At 45.8% G+C, this 23,757-nt stretch overlaps 1 protein-coding gene across 1 annotated transcript in view; it reads left to right on the top strand.

The window, feature by feature from the left end:
- Positions 1-21,687, top strand: part of LRP1 (LDL receptor related protein 1) — a 113,342-nt gene extending 91,655 nt beyond the window's left edge. Inside the window, exons 66-89 of the mRNA XM_074226327.1 lie at positions 4,148-4,270; positions 4,458-4,583; positions 5,240-5,356; positions 6,060-6,166; positions 6,350-6,482; positions 8,123-8,242; positions 8,442-8,564; positions 9,530-9,673; positions 9,853-9,987; positions 10,147-10,266; positions 10,953-11,221; positions 12,020-12,198; positions 14,416-14,522; positions 14,894-15,010; positions 16,210-16,386; positions 16,817-16,957; positions 17,367-17,540; positions 17,709-17,870; positions 19,107-19,281; positions 19,461-19,562; positions 19,744-19,805; positions 20,037-20,127; positions 20,316-20,460; positions 20,702-21,687. Of these exons, the coding sequence (XP_074082428.1) occupies positions 4,148-4,270; positions 4,458-4,583; positions 5,240-5,356; positions 6,060-6,166; positions 6,350-6,482; positions 8,123-8,242; positions 8,442-8,564; positions 9,530-9,673; positions 9,853-9,987; positions 10,147-10,266; positions 10,953-11,221; positions 12,020-12,198; positions 14,416-14,522; positions 14,894-15,010; positions 16,210-16,386; positions 16,817-16,957; positions 17,367-17,540; positions 17,709-17,870; positions 19,107-19,281; positions 19,461-19,562; positions 19,744-19,805; positions 20,037-20,127; positions 20,316-20,460; positions 20,702-20,842 (3,290 nt within the window). The 3' untranslated portion in view covers positions 20,843-21,687. The remainder of the gene's footprint in view (positions 1-4,147; positions 4,271-4,457; positions 4,584-5,239; positions 5,357-6,059; positions 6,167-6,349; positions 6,483-8,122; positions 8,243-8,441; positions 8,565-9,529; positions 9,674-9,852; positions 9,988-10,146; positions 10,267-10,952; positions 11,222-12,019; positions 12,199-14,415; positions 14,523-14,893; positions 15,011-16,209; positions 16,387-16,816; positions 16,958-17,366; positions 17,541-17,708; positions 17,871-19,106; positions 19,282-19,460; positions 19,563-19,743; positions 19,806-20,036; positions 20,128-20,315; positions 20,461-20,701) is intronic.
- The last annotated feature ends 2,070 nt before the right edge of the window (positions 21,688-23,757 follow it).

Below are 23,757 nucleotides of genomic sequence, written 5' to 3'. Positions count from 1 at the left end.
GGCAGGATGAGAATGAAGAAACAGCTCATGATCTAGTCTGGCTACAACAGAGAGTGGGTGGAATAGAATGAAATTAGTCTGGAAAGGTCAGTTAGAACGAGATTGTGGAAAGCCTTAAATGTCAGGGTAATAAATAATAATAATTAATATTATACACAATAAAAATATCATAGGGAAAACAATATTTGACATGCCAAGTGTCTAATATATATGTGCATGTATGTGCAGAACATAATACACCAACACATCATCAAGTATATATGGAGAAAAACAATCCAACTTTCACAATAAAAAGTTTATGCCTAACATTATATGCCTAATGCTTCCAAGACACATCAAAAAGTAAAATTCAACCTTCTATGTAGTTCAGCAATGAACTTCATCTGACTATATGAGGAACCACTTTTGCGACATCATCACTTAGTCTAGCTATGGGTTGGACAATTCTAGATCTTTCTCTGTCTACTAGCAATTAGCAGAGTCTGACTAGCAGTATTTCTAAAATTTATGGCTTTTTTCTAGCAATCTCTACAAAGGAGATGTTGGTCCAGAAAGGTACTACCTCCCAGTTCCACACTCCCCCTTTTGTCCCAACTGGATTCCTCTTCAGTCCTTGTTTCTTTAGTCATCATCCACTTTGCTCACAACAGCTCACTGGGATGACTGGGAAGGAAACTGGGCTTTAGCTGTTTGAACATTTCCTCCTTCCATTTGGTGCCTTTTTTAAAAACAGTCAACAGCATCAGTTTGTTTCAGGTTCTGGCTATTACTTTATGTTTACTTTATGGAGATCTTGCTTTCTTGTACAAGGGTATGTTTCTGCCCTATACCTCCCTGAACAATTTCTTCTTTGGCCAAAAAAACTCACTTTTCTGTCTGGTTATAAACTCTGTTCAAATTCTCTTTCAAATTTCTCATCTCCCCAGGATTCCCATAACTCCTAAACTTTTCCCTCAAACTTGTTCATCTTGCTTCAATTCTTGGTCCCAGATTTGGGGCTCATTACCAACTGGTTGTCAGTGCTCTTTCCTTGAGTACCCACTTTCTCTGAACCAGATGAGGAATCCTTTTCAAGTGCTTTGGAAGTATTTCTGGCCATCTAGTCTACATATGTAACAGAAAATTGTTCTGTTACTCTGGCTCTTTTTTATCATAGTAGTCTATTTGGATTGAGTGTGATATATAAGTTATGGTTACTTACTGATTCAATGTCTAGGATGAGCTGCATTCACTGGCCCTGAATGGCTTCATTTCTAGGTGCTGTTTCATTGAATTCAGCCTCTCCAATACCAACTTGAATTCTTTTGGGTACATTCATCGATGATGTGTCCCACCAGACCACAGCTGACACCACAGATAACACCACTTCCCTGTTTGTACGTGCTGATGGTCATCTCCCATCTCTCTTGCTTTTGCAGTTTCTGTTCTCTTGATCTTTTGGATTGACAAATAGGATGATTTCATCTGTTCTCCCACCTTTAAATATGTTCTTTGCTTTTATTTTTCCTATATGGTGAGGCAGCTAGGTGGTGCAGTGGATAAAGCACCGGCCCTGGAGTCAGGAGTACCTGAGTTCAAATCTGACCTCAGACACTTAATAATTACCTAGCTGTGTGGCCTTAGGCAAGCCACTTAACCCCGTTTGCCTTGCAAAAAAAAAAACCTAAAAAGAAAATTGTCATTGTATTTTTCCTATATGTATTAGCACTCACATGAGAAGATGTTTTGCAGTTGTTGAAAACTGAATTTTCCTATGAAACATTCCTTCTGGCCTGCCTCCCAACTTGTATTCTCATTCAAGGGTTGGGGACCCAAAGGGACACTGCTTCCCTCAAATTCTGACAGTATCTGACACTAACAATCCGAAAACTATAGTACATAAGGCCATTCAATGGGCTTTCCATTAATAGTCAGCCACTAGACACAATTATCTCAAAGCTAGGACGTCTACTAAAATGGCATAATAAGAATAACAGTTAAAACCATCCCCTTCTCTTCCCCACACACAAATACCATAAACCGAGGCCTCACTTTGCCACAGATACACACCTCATTTGTGGGGGTAGTGAGCATAAACTTAAAATATAATAGCCACGAGAGACAATGTAGGGGACGCATGTGGCTTAGACAATGCACAATTTACTGCAAGACCTTGTTCTCTTTTCTCTCTGCAGTGCTGTCTCTGTGGCTCGGCACTCGGTTGCTGGGGTTAATTCTCTCTTGAGTTCATAACTCTCATAACTCTCTCTTTTTTTCCTGCTGTCAGAGGTTAGTGTCCTTAAAGTCATTTCTGGTCTCAAGCGACTGCCTCTCTGTCTGGGGTGTGTGTCTCTGCTCCCTCAGCTGTGCCTTGAATTCTCTTATATTGACTCTCCTACTACTGGATGGGCCGCCTCTAACTAAGCAAGCAGCATTGCTGCTGCCTAGACCCCTGACCAATCGGAGGGGAGAAGACGCAGTACCCTCCTCCCTCTTGGAGAGGTGAAGGGCTCCATTCTTCCCTACTGCTACCTTCTGCCAGACTGTCTGGATTGTGTCTTTTGAGGGTCACACAGGAAGGTACCTTGTCTTTGGATGATATTGCTCCCTTCTGACTAGAGAGATATTCATCCTTGACAAAGGAATAACACAGTATAGACGCCACTGTAACACATTATCATCTGTGATTACATCCTGTGACTAAATCAACTGAGCATCCCCTCCCTCCCCCCATCTCACAAGGAAAATACAAGGAATTCCCCCTCCCCTTCTGATTGAATTAGGCTACTCAGTGCACTTAGTCATTTGCTCAAATATTCTAATTTTTTTCTATTAACTACTCATAAGTCAAACATTTATTCTCTAATATAGCATTTGTTAGCTGATATCGCAGATCATCCTCATTGATCTCACTTGGATCATTCTAATCATGTTTTTCTACTCAAATCAGAGATCGGGAAGGCCATTCCTCTTTGTGCTGAATGACACTAGCAAATATGATGCCAATCTTAGTTTAGGCCCACAGTGCCACTCAAGGGATATTGTTTCATGTCTTTCCACCCTGAAAAACCTCACAAATTCGAAAGCTAGTCCACTGATAATTCCCACTCACCTATGCATTTTGACTAGCTCAAATAAATGCCTGCTGGATTTTTAGGTATTCTTTAATAAATTCTCAGTTCAAACTTCATTTCTTTCTTTTCCAGGACAGAGTATTCCAAACATTGAGATATGGACTTTTTGAGGTTTAGTAAAACTATACTTGACATTATCATGAGTTGTAGCATCTTTTCTCTGGCTTACCCACATCTCTAGGATTTTCTTTTGGCCATCATTCTCACTTTGTACAATCTCCCAACTTTTTAATAAACTCCTCCTCAGGGAATGATTTAGAGGTCTATTTCAAGTGACTAGCCTCTGTTGACTGTCAGAAATTTTTGAGTGGTCAATGAGATATAATAATTCACAAAACACTCCCAGTGTTATCCTGCTAATTATCACTTTATATTTTCCCCAATTCTTTTTCACTTCATTTTAGCACTCTCATAATGTTCTTATTCCTACACTCAAGATCTCCCCAAATCAAAAGAGTTCTGGATGATTTTATACCCCTCAACTCTACAACCATTATTAAACATGTCAGCCCCCATTTTGTCAAGTAGTTCTAATATAAAAATTATGTTTAAGAAACTGATAGCCATCAACTAATCACTCAACAGTCAGCATATACAGTGAGAAGCAGTGGAACAATAGTCATCTATAATTGATATGTATCAAATAAAATAGTAAAACAGGCAGATTAATGTAATTAATCAACAGCAGCAGTGTCAGACACTTTACGTTTATGAGTCTGTGAAGTCAAGTAGGTTTATAATGAGAAAGAACATATCTTTGGAAAAAAATTCAAAAATCTCAGATGTAAGATGTAATAGTTTATAAATATTTTTAAAGCTCTTGGCAAAATCCCTTTTTTCCTGAGCCCTCAAATGATGAAGGTAAGGTGGTGGGTGGGTTGGGGCCAAAGGAGCTAGCTACTGGGCATGAAGCTAAAGATACCAGGCACCATCAAGTTGGGAACTAAGGCAGAAGAAGGGAGTTAGCATGCTTATGAAATGTGTTATAGAGGATTAGACTCTATCTCACTTCCCTGTCTTTCCCTCATCCCCAGCGGAAGTGACGTGTGCCCCCAACCAATTCCAGTGTGCCATCACAAAGCGTTGCATCCCCCGGGTCTGGGTCTGTGACCGTGACAATGACTGTGTGGATGGCAGCGATGAACCTGCTAATTGCAGTAAGTGATCCCCCAAAATCCCTTGAGTGTGTCAACACTCAGGGTTGGACCCACCTCCAAGGGTCCACTTCCCCAATTTTCCCCAAACCCAACTGACCAGGTTCTTCTCTGTCTCCTGGCACCTGTCTTAGAGAAGAGTGGTCTCAAGCTAATGATTTTTACCATTTTTCTCTTCCCCAACCTGCAGCCCAGATGACCTGTGGGGTGGACGAATTCCGCTGTAAGGACTCTGGACGCTGCATCCCTGCTCGATGGAAATGTGATGGAGAGGATGACTGTGGAGATGGTTCTGATGAGCCCAAAGAAGAGTGTGGTGAGCTAGGCTTGCAGGGATGGTAGGGTGGACTTAGATAGGAAGAAAAAGGGATGCAGCCTGGGAGGAGAAGTGTGGGGGAAGGGAGATGGGAGGAAAGGGCTGTCTCTGAAAAGGAAGAAGGGGTGGGCATCATTCATTTGTTAAGGCTGAAGACTGACTCTACCATTCAGTAATAATTCCCCTGAGTCAAACTTTTAACTGCTCCACTTCCCATGAAGTTTCAGGCTTCAGGCCAGGCAGGGGTCTATCCTACCCCTTTCTCCCTCTGATATTGTTCCTTCCCTAATCTTATCTCCCTCATAAAGGGAGCATAATACTCCCTCTGACCTTAGCATGATGTCCTCTTAGTAAAATGTTCCTGCCAGTTTACCTCTCAGTACAGTATTGCTCCATACATGGATCTTCTTCCCCCATGGAGGACCTCTCCATAAGCTCTGAATTCTGACTCTCCTATATCCACCCCACCCCCATTCCCTGATAAATAACCACCTGAACTCCCCATGGCTGAGACCTTGTACTCCTATAAGTGACCTACTCAACTGAGATAACCTAAGGCCAGTAATTTGTCAATGTTAGAAGTCATATCAATATTAGCTAGATGACCTTCCCTTCTCTGTCTGACCTGCTCCCCTATCTTACCCCACCCCTGGCAGATGAGAGGACCTGTGAGCCTTATCAGTTCCGCTGTAAGAACAACCGCTGTGTCCCAGGCCGCTGGCAGTGTGACTATGATAATGACTGTGGCGACAACTCGGATGAGGAGAACTGCAGTATGTGCCCCCTGTCCCCCCACCCCCCCCAGGAACCCATGACACTAGAGCCTGCCCACCTACTCACTGCAAACCTCCCCATTCCAGTACCCCTACACTGCCCAACCAGCTTGTGCCAGGGCTGTCATCTACCTCTGGGGCCAGGGGTCTCCTGCCCACCCTGCCTCTTACCTCCCCCCCAGCTCCATGTCGTGTACTTCAGTTTGTACCATTTCACCTCATCTCATGTTTCTCTCCATTTTCACACTGTCCTCTTGGGGTTGCAGAGGTAGGTGTCTCTAACACCCCCATGTTCCCAGATACCTTCCCACCTATACCCCAAGAGCCCTCCTTACTTCTCCTCTCCCCTGTGCTGTCTTTTCACCCATCCCTCCAGTCCCCATGGCTTGTCTTTGTGACTCCTTCCCTAATTCCACAATCTATCCTTTGAGGGAAGGGGTGGGCAATTAAATGTGCCTTCCACATCTCTCTCCCTGGAAGAGAGAGTTTAAGGGAGGGCCACCTCTTTACCAAGAGCTATTCTCTAGAGAACAGTCAGGTAGACATAGCCATGTGCCAACTGGATTCTTAGCCAAGATAGCCTGGGTTTGGGGCATAGATGCAGAAAGGATTGTGAGGTCACCCCCATCTTGCATTTGCTAGGGCCTACATGACTTCCCAGTGAATTCTTAGGCCTATCCCCTTGGTGTCTTTTCTTTTTCAGCCCCACGGCCTTGCTCTGAGAGTGAATTCTCCTGTGCCAATGGCCGCTGCATCGCAGGACGGTGGAAATGTGATGGAGATCATGACTGTGCCGACGGCTCTGATGAGGTGGGGCAGGAATGGAAGAGCAGCCCACCACATTACTTGGGGACTTAAGGAGGGGGCCTGAGGCAGGGACCAAGGAGGGGTGCTGTCTGAGAGCCAGTACAGATAGCACCCAGGGTCACTGACCCATCCAGGGCCTTGACCACCAGGCCACTTATCCCCATTCTTGCCACCCACACCCCACAGAAAGACTGCACCCCTCGTTGTGACATGGATCAGTTCCAGTGCAAGAGTGGTCACTGTATCCCCCTACGCTGGCGCTGTGATGCAGATGCTGACTGTATGGATGGGAGTGATGAGGAGGCCTGCAGCACTGGTGGTGAGCAGCCGGGTTGGCCAAGGGCACGCTCTGGCTTCACAGCCCTCCCAGAGACTCTACTGTGTCCATCCCCTGATCCCATCTTCTTACCCCCAGTGTAGCTCTGTCCTCAATAGTGTAGACTAGGGCAAAATATTTCCATATCCTCCTCCAGCTTTGCTGACTCCTCTCTCCGCCTTCCTTCCACCTCCAAAGGCAGGCAGAGGGAGGACCTTTCTGCTTTGAAGGCTAAGCCTGGGGCTTCAATCTTCACCCACCCCCGGTCCTTCTCCTCCTCCAGAAATGCAAGTCAAGTCAACAGGGTGCATAGTTACACTTCCTTACGGGGGTGAAGGTTATTGACAGGCTTAATTAACTGGCTTCATTCCTATCAACCCACTGCTTTCCACACAGCGTGAACAGGCTTGTAAAAACCTGGATCAGCTTTGCTGGGAAACTGCTCATTTTCCTCCATTCTGCCTAGTCCAAGTTCATCGCTGTCACAGACTACAGTCTCAGTCTGAGTTCTCTTCCTCACAGCCTGTACATGATCAGTCCCTCTTGTGTAGGCTCCAGATTTTCATCTGATTCAACAGAAAAAGCATCATGTCTAGAGCCAGGGTACCTGGGTTCAAATCCTGACTGAAATGCTTACTAGCTGTGGGACTATGGACAGGACATTTATCATCCTAGGGCTTGGAGTTTCCTTCGCTTGAAAAATGAAGGAATTGGGTTAGATGGTATCAGAGGCGAATTAGTTCTTAATGGCCCCCAAGTTCATAACTCAGGCTCGAGGTAGCATAGAACTTAAAATTAGGAGGTATTTCTTTGAGCAGTTAGTTCAACCTGTACTCTACCAAAGAATCCCCCTTACCTGGCAAATGGGCATCCAGCTTATCTTGAAGACCTCTAAGGAGACCACTAGCTCTGGAAGCAGCCCATTCAATTCTTTTTTGGTTTTTGCAAAGCAGTAAGGGTTAAGTGACTTGCCCAAGGCCACACAGCTAGGTAATTATTGTCTAAGGCCAAATTTGAACTCAGGTCCTCCTGGCTCCGGAACTGGTACTTTATCTACTGCATCACCAAGCTGCCCCAGCCCATTCAGATTTGAGAAAATTCTTGAATATTCAGAAGTGCTTGCTGACTTAACTGGCCTCTGGGAAACCTATTGCTTCTTGATTTGCTCTCTGGAACTAAGACCAAGCCCTTCCAAGAAGCTGGACTAGTATCAAAGCTCTCTTCTTATGTAGTACTCCATTCCAGCATCTGGCCTCCAGGAAACCCCATCTTCTATCTCCCTGGACAACACATAGGGCATCCTTAGTCCATACCACTCATTCTTCTTTACCTTCTGTCCCTTGCCTGTATGAGATGAATAATCTACCCATGCTTTTAAGATCTGTTTTAAAATCTAAGCCTTTCCAGGCTAGCCAAACTGTCTTTCCCCTCTTCCTCACCTGCAAAAGGTCTAGGGTTGGATCTTGGATTGAGCTCAATGGCTCCTGAGGTGCCTCCCAACTCTTTCTCAGGTGTTATGATCTTATGACCATAAGGTCTTGGCTATTTCTTAAAAAAAGAAAATAAGCAAACAAATACCAACAACAAACATTCTAATCCTATGTCCTATATCTTTTTTTTTTCTTTGTCACCCAAACCCAAAGTACGGACCTGCCCCCTGGATGAATTTCAGTGTAACAACACCCTATGCAAACCACTGGCCTGGAAGTGTGATGGGGAGGATGACTGTGGTGATAACTCAGATGAGAACCCAGAGGAGTGTGGTGAGACTAAGCATGGGAAACCCACCAAGATTGGGAAAGAAGGGAGGGGGAGAAGCAGGATGGTGTTTTCCCAATATGGTGGACTGGTGGGCAGATTATTGGGAATCCCCTTCATGAGGTTAGGTGGGGGTCCCCTGGTTCCCTCTGATGGCCACCCACCTGCAGTGCCTTCTTACCCTGTTTCTGTTTCTACACCCAGTCCGCTTCCAGTGCCCCCCCAACAGACCATTCCGCTGTAAGAACAACCGGGTATGTCTGTGGATTGGACGTCAGTGCGACGGGACAGACAACTGTGGAGATGGGTCTGACGAGGAGGACTGTGGTGAGAGGGCTTCTGGGGAAAGCTCTTTCTGGTTGGGTTAGGCCTAGGATAGTATAAGATGAGTTGGCTAAGTAGAAAAAGAGGAATGTGGAGGAAGGGAGAAAGGAAAGGCTACTGTATTATGGGACTATGTAGATGAAGCAGGGTGGATGACGCAGCAGAGCAAGAATAGACTATCAGAAGAGAGAAAAAAGTGGAGAAAACAGTGGAGAGATAGAATCGTAGTCAGGGGAGTTAGGCCACAGCTTATGTGGAAAGTGAGGAAAGTGGGAGAAAAGTTATCACAGGGAGGGTAGAGACAAAGAGGGACAGGATTTGAGAAAGAGTAGATCTCAGGATCACATATTTGGAGTTTAAAGAGACTTTAAGGTCATCTACTCCAATTCCCCACCCCATTTTACAGAAGAGAGAACTCAGACCCAAAAAGTGATTTGCCCAAAGTCACCCAGATAATAAATAACAGAGCTTAGATTCACCCTCAGGTTCTCTGACTCAAACCTAGCATTTTTTCCACTGCTCCTTGGGGAGCAGGGAGAGATAGGATTGTGGTACAAGGGAAAGCTTAAGAGAGAAACGGATTTCATGAGAATTGGATGGAAGGAAAAGAGAGGGATAAGAGTGCTGGGAAACCTAGGTGATCCCATGGGAGCAGAAGGAAATGGGAAATAATAGGGAGGGTGGGATTGTAATGGAAAAGCCGGAAGACAGTTTGGGGGCAGATTGCAAGAAAGGATTCTGGGAGAGGCAGGTAGACCATGGTGGGATTGGAGAACAGGGGTTCTAGACTGAGAAATAAGAGTCAGATTCTGAGGCTGAAAGGGCTTGTGGCTGGCAGAAGAGAAGGGAGGGCTTTGGAAGGCTGGCAGGAAGGGTTGTAGCAACTGAACCCCAAGAGTGAGACTGAGAGTGAGCTCTGCCATTGGTTGAGTTCCTGAACCCTTCCCTCTCTGATTCCCACCTCACAGAACCCCCCACAGCCCAGTCCCCACACTGTAAGGACAAGAAAGCCCAATTTCTCTGTCGGAATGGGCGTTGTCTCTCTGCCACACTTCGATGCAACATGTTTGATGACTGTGAGGATGGCTCTGATGAGGAGGGCTGCAGCCCTGGTACTGGATCATTTCACTTCAATTTGGGGGGGGGGCAGGAAGGGACAAAGATCTGGAGAGGAACCCACTCTGTTGGAGGATGGGAGCAGGGGAGGGGGTGTTGATGTGGAGAGGGGGAGGAGAAGCTGAATTTCCATGTATCTCAGGGATGAGGATCCTAATTACTTTTCCTCACTCAGACCCAAAGCTGAGCAGCTGTGCTGGGAATGGAAGTGTGTGCGGGGATGAAGCTCGGTGCATCCAGAGCCCCAAAGCTGTATACTGTGCCTGCCGCCCAGGATTCCACACTGTGCCTGGCCAGCGTGGTTGCCAAGGTAAGTTGGGTAGGGAGGTTGTGATAGGGAACATCATTTGAACCCAAGCTGCTGGCTGACATCGCAGGAGTGTAAGGACAGAGGTAGTATGGCTGAGCAGGCTTTGGTGGGGTGTAGGGTCCCCCCCAGCCCCTGCTGATCACCCACACCCTCCTGCAGACATCAACGAGTGTCTAAACTTTGGTACCTGCTCCCAACTCTGCAACAACACCAAGGGCAGCCACCTCTGCAGCTGTGCTCGAAACTTCATGAAGGTGCACAACACATGCAAAGCAGAAGGTATGGAGAGCTCAGGGGCGGGGGGGGACCCTGGACCCGAGTCTTTGTGGAGGTCACTGGGGTACAGGGGCATAAGCTAAGGATGCTTCAGTTCTTCCCTGACCCATCCTGGCTTTGAGTGTCAGATCCAGTCCAATTCGAATATTTCTTGAGGATCAGCTATGAGTTCAACCTTAAGCTCTGTGTTTTGGGTGACAAAAAAAGGCTGATGCACAGTCCCCCTGTATAAGACACTCAGAGTCTAGTGGGAGGTCAGGCCCATATGCATGAAAAAGAGATGAATGACAGGTGGCAAAAGACAAGTGTGCAAAATTGGGTATAATTCACTGGAATGACCTGTGGTCCCAAGGGTAAGTGGAAGGGCTCACTGTGAGCGAGGGCCAGTGGGAAAGGCTTCATGGAGGAGGAGACTCTAGACAAGTCCTAAAAAACTAGAGGATTTAGATGTGGGACTGGCAGGAGAGGAGGTCTACAGGAACAGAAGAACATGTGGAGGAAGGGAATCCTGGCAAGAACTAGTGTGATATCCACAAGCCAACAAGGAAACCAGGATGATTGAAGAGGAGGGTTTGAGTTGGGGGTGTCCATGCCCCCCACCAGGTTAAAGCCCGAGATTCCTTTTATCACAGATTTTTCCCTGCTCCCCTGCCCCAATTGATACACAGTACTCTCTAAACTCTCCCCAGGATCAGAGTACCAGGTCCTGTACATTGCGGATGACAATGAGATTCGGAGCCTCTTCCCTGGACACCCCAACTCTGCCTATGAGCAGGCATTCCAAGGTGATGAGAGTGTCCGCATTGATGCCATGGATGTTCACGTCAAGGCTGGCCGAGTCTACTGGACCAACTGGCATACAGGGACCATATCCTTCCGCAGCCTGCCACCTACAGCTCCCCCCACCACATCCAACCGTCATCGGCGGCAGACAGAAGGGGGTGTCACCCACCTTAATGTGAGGGGATGGGATAGGAGGTGGGGTGGAATTTGGCTTAATAGGAGTGAAGAGAGACTAAAATCACTCATTTCAGTGTTATTAGTTGGGAGTTTTCCTGAAAAGAAGAGGTCTAGAACAGTTTGAAAAAAAAGAAATGGGAAGGACTGAAAGAGAAACTCCTGGGGAAATAAGGGACAATGATCAGGATGGTAAGGGAGGGAGCTTTGGAACTAAATCCTGGAAGACACAATGACCAGGATCTAAATTAATAATAATGGGATACAAAGCATTCTATTACCACACTAAACCCTGACTCTGGTCACTGTGTTCCCCAGAATATTGGGGAATGGAAGGGTATATCAGTGTCAAGCTAGACTTCTTGAAAAAGGTGAGCCAGAAGTGGTGCCAGAGGTGATGCCATCAACAAATTACAAATTGAGAGGACATTCAAGTTTGAAAAAATAATGAGTTCGGTTTTGAATGTATTGAGTTTGAGGTGCTAGAAGAAAATTCAAGTCATCTTCAATCATTTGGAAAAGGAGAGTAGGAGTTGAGCCTATACAGATAAATTTAAGAGTTATATCTATGGATTAGGAAAAGAGAGGGAGAAAAGGCCCTTCCAAGAAGACTGAATTAGATGATCAATCAATCAATCAATAATGCCATTTATTAGGTGTCTATAATATGCCAGATACTGTACAAGTTGTTAGCAATACAAATACAAAAGTGAGACACTCCCTGTCCTCCAGGATCTTACATTCTATTAGTTGATGAGGGATATTGAGCATCCCATAGACAGACATATACCCTTTCCAGATTTCAGGACTGAAGATGCCACGGGGCATTGCCATCGACTGGGTAGCAGGAAATATATACTGGACAGATTCAGGGCGGGATGTGATTGAAGTGGCACAGATGAAGGGCGAGAACCGCAAGACACTCATATCGGGCATGATTGATGAGCCTCATGCCATTGTGGTCGATCCACTTCGAGGGTAAGGATAATTAGGAGACAGAATTGCAGAACTTGGGTAGACATGATGCACTCTCGGATAAGGGAGAAGACCTCAGCAGCAAATCCTAGTATCTCCTTTTCCTCTTTTTCTTCTCTCAGATTTCTACTTAATTTCTCCAAACCCACTTAACTGGCTAGTTTTGAAGTTGAAAAATTAGTGGCTATTTCCAAGAATGACCATCAAGAGTCCTCAAACGGGGCAGCTAGGTGCTGTAGTGGATAGAGCACCAGCCCAGTATCCAGCCTCAGACACTTAATGATTACCTAGCTATGTAATCGTTGGCAAGTCACTTAACCCCACTGCCTTGTACAAAACAAAAAGGGGGGGGGTCCTCAAGTATTTACCTATTGAGTCTTTCCCTTAGTTTTCTTATAGGGCATGAATTTTTTAAAAAATAATTTTTTATTAGAGAAACTAAAGGGGGGGGAACAATGAAAAAAATTGTATTTAGGGGTTGCCCAAGGATCCAGATCTTAACTTTGCTGCTTAAAACATATGACCTTAGGCAAAACCAACTTCTGTAAACCTCCATTGATCTTGGTGGGCCAGAGTTGCCTCATTTGTAAAACAATGGTGTCAGAGTAGATGACCTCCAGTTCTGGATCTAGATATTTCAGCAAGAAAGTCCCCTCCATGTCTAAGTCTGATAACACTTCTGGAGCTCTGCTTCCTCCCTCTCCTCATGCTTTGACCTTTCTCAAATGCTTTTTCATTGGTCATTACTTAAGGGGACTTTTATGAATTTAAGATCCAGAAGCTGTTGAACAGGCCAACCCAGATATACCCAAGGACACAAACTACTGGGGAGAAAAGTTCCCTGTTCAAAAGAACATCTGAGAAAACTAGAAAAGTTTGACAGAAATTAGACCAGCTTCTTACACTATATACTGTATTAAGATTCAAATAGATATAGGACTTAAATGTAAAAACATCACAAAATAGGGGCAGCTAGGTGGCACAGTGGATAAAGCACTGGCCCTGGAGTCAGGAGTACCTGGGTTCACATCCAGTCTCAGACACTTAATAATTACCTAGCTGTGTGGCCTTGGGCAAGCCACTTAACCCCCTTTGCCTTGCAAAAAACCTAAATAATAATAATAATAATAATATCACAAAATAGAGAGAAACCTAATGTGATACCTCCTACAACCATACCTGAGGCAGGGGAGGGAGGAAAATTCTCAACTAAACAAGAATTATTTCAATTATGCAAAAATAGTCTTCACAAACAAAATTAATGCTACTAGAATAAGAAGAGAAACTATAGAAAGGTGAAAAAAATCTTTATATCAGATAGCTCTGATAAGAACCAGATGTCCAAGCTCTCTAGGAAATTTGCATAGATATATAAGATGCAGAGCCATTACTTTATAAATAAGTCATGAAAGGCTATGAAGAAACTTTTTTAAAGAATTACAAACTGTCAACAATCATAAAAATATTATGATGTCTAGAATATGAGTTCTGTTATAGCCGCCTACTCAGCATTCAAGAAATTTCTTCTACCCATTCATCAACTTCATTGACTGAACAGTTGAGGACTTCTGTTATCAAAATCCAGGTTTCTTCCTGGTTGCCCCTAGAAGATATCTATGGCTCATAAAAATGAGTTGACCCTCCTAGTTTATTTCCATTTAGATTCATCATCATCCTTAGAGGACACTGACTTGAATCCCTGGGCAAGGAGTCCTCCCCTAATCAGTTTAGTTTGTTTGTGCTTTATATTGTGTCTTATATTATGACATCAAATTAATTTTCAAAAAAGAGAAGAGGGACATAAAAGGTCACAGTTTTTCTCTTTGACAAGCTCCTACTGCATACAAATAGCCAATACTCATACCCTACCAAATAGTATTTTGAATCATTTTATTTTTTCAATCACATGCAAAGATAATTTTCAGGGTTCATCTTTTTGTAAGTTATTGTTTCACATTTTCCTGCCTCCCTACCTTTCCTCCTTCCCTGCCACAATAGCAAATAATCTCATATAAATCATACTTTTACAGTCATATTTAACATATTTCCACAATAATCATGTTGTGAAAGATGAATCAGAACTAAAAGGGGAAAACAGTGATTAAAAAGGAAAAACCACAAAAAAAGTTTTAAAAAGTGAAAATAATATGTTCTGGTCTGCATTTAGACTCCATAGTTTTTTTCTCTGGATTCACCACACATTTTTATTCTTCTTCCCAGTACCATGTATTGGTCAGATTGGGGCAACCATCCAAAGATTGAGACAGCCGCCATGGATGGGACCCTCAGGGAGACACTGGTACAAGACAACATTCAGTGGCCCACAGGTATGAAAAGTGAGATTTAGTTGGAAGAGAGTTCTGCCTTGGGGCAGTGGTGGTGGAAAGGTGGAAGCCCTATATCTAGCTTTAAAGTCATGGTTCAAAAGCCTTGAAAGTTAGAGGAATCTGAGGTTTGTCCCAATTGTTTGGACAGTTAAATGTATAGAGAGTTAATGTTGGAAAGGTCCTTTGGAGAAGACTGTCTTATGCTGATGTGTGAAGGGAAGGGAACTTCTGTGTAAATGAGATTGTATCCATGAGAAAGTTGGAGGGAAATCCTTTCCTGACAGACAGCCCAATTTTATTCTCTTTACCTCTTTGGGAGTAAAGATACTCCCACCATGCCTCCGTGATGTGCTTCATCCTGACTCTCACAGGCTTGGCAGTGGATTACCATAATGAGCGGTTATACTGGGCTGATGCTAAGCTCTCCATCATCGGCAGCATCCGACTCAATGGCACTGACCCTGTGTTGGCTGCTGACAGCAAAAGAGGTGAGGACCTTCCCGAAGCACCTTGGGGACCCCCACCAACATGGGAATGAACTTGGGGATAGAAATATCTTATCCTGTATCATTCCAATGCTTCTCCTTGGCCTTCCCTCTGGTCTCTTCAGTTCCTCTGCCTTTCTACCTTTCCTCAAAACTGAACTCTCCTAGGAGCTCTTTAGTGAGAACTGCCTTCCACAGAAGATGTTCCCTTCCCCCATCCCTGCCCCTGCCCCCCAGATCCACTCCCAGATCCTGGGTGGGGGTTGGGGTGAAGCTCTATAAGCCAGTGTCTAACCTTCAGGAGTTTAGGGTCTAATGGGGAGATGAATGTACACCAGTAACTCATATGCAGGGCACGGTGCTTTAAATGCCAAAGAGTGATACAAAATGATGGAAGGGGGTAGAGGGAGGAAGCCATCAGTTCTAGCTGAGGTGATTTGAGAAAGCACCTTAAAGGAGATGGTCTTGAAGGATGGATAAGATTTCTATAGATAGAGATGGGAGTGGTGGGATTTGAGGCAGAATAAAATATCAAGGTGGTCCAGAACATAAGTATGTAGGGAGTAATGAAATTTGGCTGCAGCATGTAGGGTATGTGTAGGGGAGCAATGGGAGATGAGGCTGGGGAACTAAGTTAGGAGCAGGCTGTAGAGGGCCTTGAATGCCAGACTTAAGAGTTTGAGATCTATTCCTATAGACTAGAAACCACAAAAGGTCTTTGAGCAGGGGATTAATCTGGCATTACTATGCATGTTGGATTGGAGGGGGAGAGAGAGAGTGACTGCTGTAGCCTAGAGATAATAAGGGGCTGAACTAGAGTGGTGGCAGGTAGAAACAGGAAGGAGGATGGGAGAAGGAGAGAATACTCCCAGGAAGGGATGACAGACCTGGATTAATGACTGAATATTGGGGGGGGGGGGGCATGGAGCAAAAGAGAAGTGAAAGCTTGGTTATCTGGTAGAACCTGGACAGAAATAGACAAGGCAACAGGAGGAGGTATCTGGTTTATTTAGGGGGAGAGAAGAGAGGGATGATAATACAATCTATTTAGATTAAGGTTAAGGTGCTAGTTAGCACTTGGTTGGCTGTCCAAGTGGCAATGTCCAGTAGGTACAGCTGGGGGTTAAGAAAAATAGATCTAGAGATAAATTTGAATTATTTTCATCATTGCTCTTACCCTTCTTTCCCCATTCCTTGCCCAGGTTTGAGTCACCCCTTTAGCATTGATGTCTTTGAAGATTACATCTATGGCGTCACCTACATCAACAACCGGGTCTTCAAGATCCACAAATTTGGACACAGTCCCTTGATCAACTTGACTGGGGGCTTGAGCCATGCTTCAGATGTAGTCTTGTATCACCAACATAAACAACCTGAAGGTAGGGGGTTTGGAAGCAGGGGACTATAGCAAGGGATGGGTTTAATAAGTGGTGAACAGAGGGTCTTGGAGATGGAGGAAAGATGTAAGCCTCCATCCTGATGGTGGGAGCCCAGAGGATGGGAAATCAGACCCTGGATCCTGAAGTTTTCAGGAATGGAAAAGGAGTTTCTGAGATATAATTGGGAGAGAAAGAAATTGTAAAGAAATGGGACATCCAGAGGCTCATAGGTGAAAGGAACTAGATCAAAGGAGTTTGGGAGGGAGGAAGAATGCCAGTCCTAGGGGTCCTTGGCATTAGGATCTGGTAAAAAAGTCAGGAAGGCCTAGAGGAAGATTAAATATCCTGGGTCTTTGGGGGAGCTGCTGAGGTGAAGTCTGAACAGTATTGGATCTTTGCATTCCACTCCCAAACCTTGTCTTCCTTTCAGTGACCAATCCCTGTGACCGAAAGAAATGTGAATGGCTTTGCCTTCTGAGTCCCAGTGGCCCTGTCTGCACCTGCCCTAATGGGAAACGACTCGATAATGGCACCTGTGTTCTGCTGCCCTCACCTACTCCTCCACCAGATGGTACATTCCCAGCTTGGGAATCTCTTACCTCTGGGGTCTCCCTGAGGCACAGCCCTCAAACACCCTGCCCCCAATCCCTGACTTGCACCAGACCAGGGTCCCCTCTTCTGTAGCAGCTAGATCTGGTATCACAACCAATCATCCTGACCCTCCAGGTTTCAGCTGCTACTGGATCAGTCCTTCTTCCCAGTTCCAACACACTTACCCCCCAAAATACCCCTCAATATGTCTCCCCAGCCCCTATCCTATCCCAGATTATCCATTGATTCTTCTAAGAGGAGGGGAGGAGAGAAGATGGAGATATATAGAGATTGTATATGTGTGTGTGTGTGTGTGTGTGTGTGTGTGTGTGTGTTTGCACATACTTACTGGGGGGCCCTTTGTCACTTCTGACCACTGCCTCCAACAGCACCCCGACCAGGTACCTGCAGCCTCCAGTGCCTCAATGGTGGTAGTTGCTTCCTCAATGCCAGACGCCAGCCCAAATGTCGCTGCCAGCCTCGATATACAGGCGACAAATGTGAACTGGACCAGTGCTGGCAGTATTGTCAGAATGGGGGAACCTGTGCTGCCTCACCCTCTGGTATGGGGCATACTTATTGCCTCACCCCTTTCTCTGCCTCAGTTTTCCCCTCCCTTTCCCTCTCTCTGTTCTGTCTTTTCTCTTGGGATATTTACCCCCTTTCTTTTGGTTCCCTGCCCCCCCTTTTCTTGATGGTCTATCTCATCCTTTCCCTTCCTCTTCCCTCAGGCATGCCCACATGTCGGTGCCCAACGGGCTTCACAGGTCCCACATGCAACCAGCAGTTATGTACAGGATACTGCTCCCACAATGGCACCTGCACCGTCAACCAGGGCAATCAACCCCAATGTCGGTGCCATTCAGACTTTCTGGGGGACCGATGTCAATTCAGTAAGTGCCATCCCCCTCCAGGGAGGTAGAAAGTGGGGTAAAGAGGAATGGGTCCTGAGGACATGGCGGGGCTGCCTAGAACAGGAGAGGACTGGAAACAAATGTTCCTGGAAGATCTGCTGAAAGGACTAGGGACAGTCTTCTGCTTGTCTTCTCTATAGAGTGAGGGTGACAAGGAAGCAAGTTTCTACTCCATATAAGAAAGAACATATGAATAAGTTTTGTTGTTGTTCATTTGTTCAATTGTGACCATCAGTCGTTGACCCCATTTGGATCTTTCTTAGCAAAAATGCTTTTCCCATTTTCTTCTCCAGCTTATTTTATAGATAAGTAAACTGAGGCAAACAGGATTAAGTGACTTGCCCAGGGTCCCACAGCTAGGAAGAATCTGAGGTCAGATTTAAACTCAGGAAGATGAGTCTTCCTGACTCCAGGCTTGATACTCTATCCACTGCACCATCTACTTGCCCTTTTGACTAATTAAAGTTGTCTAAAAATGGGCTATCTGTGAAAGTAGGGTCCCTTGTTATTGGAGGCTTTCAGGGAGAGGTTAGAAATACTGTAGAAGAGATTCATGCATCTAAGTAGGAGGTTGGACCAGGTGGACTTACAGTCCTTCTGACTCCTGAGGCTCTTTGACTCAAGGAACTTGGGAAGACCAACCCAGATGGACACAAGATTGATCCAAAGCAGGGGGAGGGGAGGTAGTATTAAAGACTGAAATCAATCAGCGTTTATTAATTATAGAGCTAAGCACTGGACGTCCAGAGAAAGGCACAAGATGGTCTTTTCTCTCAAAGAGATCCCAGTCTAATGGAGAAGACAATGTGCAGACAACTGTGGACAGTCAAGCTATAGACAGAACAAATGAGATTATAGAAGAGAGGGAAGGCCCAAAAATTAAGGAGGCCTTGGAAAGGCATCCTGGGAAAGGTGGGGTTTTAGATGGACCTTGAAGAAAGCTGGGAAGCCAAGATGAGGAGTCATGGGAGACAATCGGGAGAAATGACTATTGTCATGGGTGAGGAATGACCAGGAGGCCAGTGTCACAAAGAAGAACATAGAAAAGGTCCCTTGGTGGGGAAGGAATGGTTTATATCAGGAAGGTTGGTGAAGATGGGAGAAATTCTTTAGAGTGGGAAGGGTAACATGAGGAGAAGTGGGGATGGGGAAGAGCATGGTGGGATCATCTCTCTGTTTCTCTACCACTCCTTTCCTTGACTCGGACCCAAATAGAGAAATGCTTTGACTATTGTGAGAACAACGGGGTGTGCCAGATGGACTCAGTTGGCCTCAAGATGTGCCGATGCCCAAATCAATTTGAGGGACCACAGTGCCAGGTGGACAAATGTAGCCGCTGCCTGGATGGGACCTGCTCTCTCAACAGGCAGAATGGGGATGTCACTTGCAAGTGAGTGAAGGGGAGAGATTTGGATCATTCATTTCCCTTCCGGCAGACCCCTCTCCCCCACCATTAACCTCCCTTATCTCCTTTATGTCCCATTCTCACTATCCCCCTTCCCCAATATAGCCCCCCACCCCCTTCCCTTCACTTTTTAGGACCTTCAGTTAATCCCTCCCTTTCAACAGCTGCTCCGATGGCCGGGTTGCCCCTAGCTGTCTCACCTGTGATGGTCACTGCTTCAATGGAGGCTCCTGTATCATGAACAAGAAACAGATGCCAGAGTGCCAGTGAGTCCTAGGGAGCTTAATAGGACCTCTTTCCTGGGTATTCCTCTTTGACCATACCAGTCTGCTACCCAGAGACACCTTGACACATCTTCAATATCTCTATATACAACTTCCCCTGGGGATTCTCTGGGACCATGGCAGACCATGCCAAACATTCCTGTCCTCCTTTCTTCCTTCCTAGGTGCCTTTCCCCAAATACAGGTCCACGGTGTGAGCTGTCAGACAACAAGTCCCAGCCTGGACGTAGGTTTGGGGAATATGTGAAGGGGGGTATGGAGGAGGGAGCAGGAGCCCACTTGCTGAATTGAGCAGAATCAGTGTTGGTGCCTTTGCATCCCTTTGTAGACTCCACGGTCAGGAACCCCACTCAGGACATTGGAGGATTCTGGGTCTAGTTACTGAGTGATAGAGGTAGGATCCTTCCCAGGTCCAAGATTTTCCTGACCCTCCCTACTTGTTTCCTTCCTTCTCAAGGTATAGCCTCCATCCTCATCCCCCTCTTGCTGTTGCTGCTGCTGCTTCTGGTGGCTGGAACTGTCTTTTGGTATAAACATCGAATCCGGGGGTGAGTTAGAAAGGATCTCCTCCAGGAAAGGAGGCTGTTGGGATTGGCCCTGGAAGTCTTGTGATATCTTCCAGTCGATATCCTTTAGTGGCTTCCTCTTCAGTACTTCCTAAGCCTTGCCAATGACCCCAACACACCGACCCTTCTTCTGACACTTTGGTCATTATTGCCCTTCCCCTCTTCCCCAGGGCCAAGGGCTTTCAACACCAGCGAATGACCAATGGAGCCATGAATGTAGAGATTGGGAATCCCACTTACAAGATGTATGAGGGTGGGGAGCCAGATGATGTTGGGGGACTTCTGGATGCTGACTTTGCTCTGGATCCTGATAAGGTAGGCAGAGTGGGGAAGTGGGGGAAAGAACAGGTGGCTTTCTGGGGTGAGAGATGTCAGGATCTGGGCATGACACAAGGATTAGTGAATGGAAGACAGGGAGTCAGCCTGAGGAGGGTAGCAGGGGAGAGGGAGCAGAAAGACCTAGGATTTGGAGGGGTATGAGTAGAAGGGCAGGAGGGGCTCAGGGTGGTTCAGGGCACAGCAGGAAGAGTCCACCTGATTCCTCTATTCTCCACAGCCTACCAACTTCACAAACCCCGTGTATGCCACTCTGTACATGGGTGGTCATGGTAGCCGACACTCACTGGCCAGCACCGATGAGAAGCGGGAACTGCTAGGCCGAGGGCTTGAGGATGAGCTGGGAGACCCCCTGGCATAGGGGCTCCTGCCCCGCCCCAGCCTGGACTTCAGAGATACCTTTTCCCCTACCATGAGAAATCCTTTTAAACTTTCCCTTCCTTACCCGAGTACTCCCCCCTCCCCAAACCCGGCCCCCTGGCCGATGTATAAATGTAAAAATGAAGGAATTACTTTTTATATGTGAGTGAGCGAGCGAGCGAGCAGTGTTATCTCCTTTCCGTTGTCCTCCCTTCCTTTCCCCTGCCCCCCCCCAATGCTGCCTTCCGGGGTGAGGGGCAGGGAGGGCTCTGAGGGTCTGTGCAGCTTAGACATGGGGCTAAAAGGAGGGTTGGTGTCTCTCCTCTACTACTCCCCACCAGACTGTCCTAGGGTGGGGGGTAAGTTAGAAGCTGCCACCCCATCCTGCCCTGTACAAGACACTTTGTTAAGGAAATTCACCCTTCCCTCCTGGCCTCCAGTTCCCCAAAGGCTAATCTGAGAGAGAAGAAAACATTTACAGCCTTGGGGTGAACGGGGACTTCCAGCCAAAATCAAAGCTAATCTTATTTCTAGTCTTATTTGGGGGTAGTCACAGCCTACCCCTGGCCTATCTAAGATGGATGCTGCCCTGGCCTCCCATCCCAGACAGAACCTTCCCCCAGTCCGACACCCCCTTCCCCCCATCACTGTGGCTCCCACAGTTGGGGATTTTTTTGGGAAACAGCCCCTCCGCACTCCTCAGGCTGGCTGAGGAAATCCTGGGGCACTCCTAGGAAGGAATGGGCAGCCCCTGTTTTGGGGATATGAACGTTTTAATAATTTTTGCTGAATTCCTTTACAACTAAATAACACAGATATTGTTATAAATAAAACTGTAAAAAACCAGGAGTTGCAATTGGCCTGTCTCTTAGCGGAGGAAATAATTGGGGGGATGGGGGTGGGGAGGAAAGAGAAAAACTGATGGGGAAAGCATTTGCTTGCTCTGACCACCAGAGGGAGAACCGTTCCTTATTCCCTCAAAAGGCAAAGCTTTCCCCCACCCAAGTCTGTGCCTTCTCTTCTACCTTCCTCTGTGTGTGTATCTACAAAGGCTTGCAACTGCTCCCTCTAATTAGATGATTGCTTAATTAGATTATCACCAAACCCAAACCCTGTCCCAAACTCCTGATCCCCACTTCCAGCTGCGTTTTCAAAAACAAAGGTTTGGAGAACACTTCAAACTCAGTATGTCCAAAACCAAATTCACCTTCCACCTCAAAAGCACACCTTCCCCTGCCTTCCCTAGGTCTGCTTAATGGTGCCACCATTCCCCCAGTGACCAGAAATCTCTTCAGTCTTCTTTAACTCCTCCCTGTCTTTCTATTTCTCTGTAGCCAATCAGTTGCCAAGCTGTGCAGATTACATCTCTGCAATATCTCTCCCATCCATCCCCACTGCCACCACTCTGGTCCAGGTCCTCATTACCTCTCACTTGTATGATTGCTAGAGTGTCCTTCTGGGTCTTCTTGCCATGCCTCTTCCCTGGTTCAATTCATCCTCCATGCCAATGACAGGTTAATCTTCAAAAGCACTGCACTGTCTACCTCGCTCTAATACTCAGAGAGCTTCTGTGTCTTTCCATTGCCTATAAGACTGATTCTAAGGCATTGCAATCAATGGCCCAAATTTATCCTTCCAAGCTTCCTCTCCTACTTCTCTCACTATATACTCTACCCTCCAGCAAAACGGAACCAATTATTGTTCCCCATACACATTCTAGGCTCTCTATCTCTAGGTCTTTTGTTTTGTTGTGGCAATTGTTGGTTTGGGGTTTGGTCTTTTGTTTTTTTGTTTTGTTTTGTTTTTTGGTTCATGCTGTTCCCTTTGAGGAAACATAATAGAATGCCATAATAGGAAGAGAACTAGATGTAGAGTCAGAGTCCAAAGCTTTCCAAGAATTAATCTGAAACTAGTATCCAGAAGAATCCACTTTTACCCAGTCAAGGCTTGGGGCCATCTTGCCAAATATCTCATCTAAACCTTGCTAGTACCATGTCCCACTTGCTGTCTTGTGATCATGGGCAAGTCACTTCCCTGGATCTGTTTCCTCATCTGAAAAATGGTCTTGAGGGCAGCTAGGTGGCAGTGGATAGAGCACTGGCCCTGGAGTCAGGAGTACCTGGGTTCAAATCCGGTCTCAGACACTTAATAATTACCTAGCTGTGTGGCCTTGGGCAAGCCACTTAACCCCATTTGCCTTGCAAAAACTAAAAAAAAAATGGTCTTGAGATGAAATGTCTAGGTTGGTTTTAGAGTCAGGAAGCACAACAGAGATCATCCAGTTCAAGTCCATTTTATGGAAAACATTTAGAAGAGAACAGTTCTAGAACAGACCATGGTGGCCACCAAGTCCAATCCCCTCAATTTTCCCAAGCCAACACTTTTGCTTGGGCATTGTGTTTCCATGGTACTTCTCACATTCTCTTTTAAATAATTGCTATTTATTTGGGTTTTTGTATTCCCTCAGGGTAGATAAGCTCATTGAAGGCTGTCCATTCACCTCATCTTGACCTTCTGAAGTACACCAGGTCAAGAGATTTAATCTATTTTTGTTGGTGGGATGAGCTCCCTGATCAAAACTGTATCCCACACAGAAAGAAATCCCACTTGAGAAATTAATTCCTTCAGCGTGTGAAGGGTCCACCCTTTTAAAAAAAAAATCACAGGGGCCTCTTGAAACAAGAGAAGGGAAGTGATTTTTCTGAGGTTACAAGGTTTAATAGTGATAGAAAATGGGACTAGAATTCAAGTCTCTTGACTCCCAGGCAGTGTTTGTTCACTTGGTAGAACATTCAGATAGGTAGGGAGCAGACTTCTGATCACCTAGAAGCATCTCCTCAGTCACCAAGGGAACTCTAGCTCCGGATTCCAACTCCCCAGAGGAGGTAATACAGACAAGACTTCTACACTGAGATA

The sequence above is a fragment of the Macrotis lagotis genome, chromosome 2 (genome assembly GCF_037893015.1).
Source record: "Macrotis lagotis isolate mMagLag1 chromosome 2, bilby.v1.9.chrom.fasta, whole genome shotgun sequence".
In the NCBI taxonomy this organism is placed as follows: Eukaryota; Metazoa; Chordata; class Mammalia; order Peramelemorphia; family Peramelidae; genus Macrotis; species Macrotis lagotis.
Note: the sequence above shows the minus strand (reverse complement) of the source record. Positions and strands in the feature narration are given on the sequence as shown.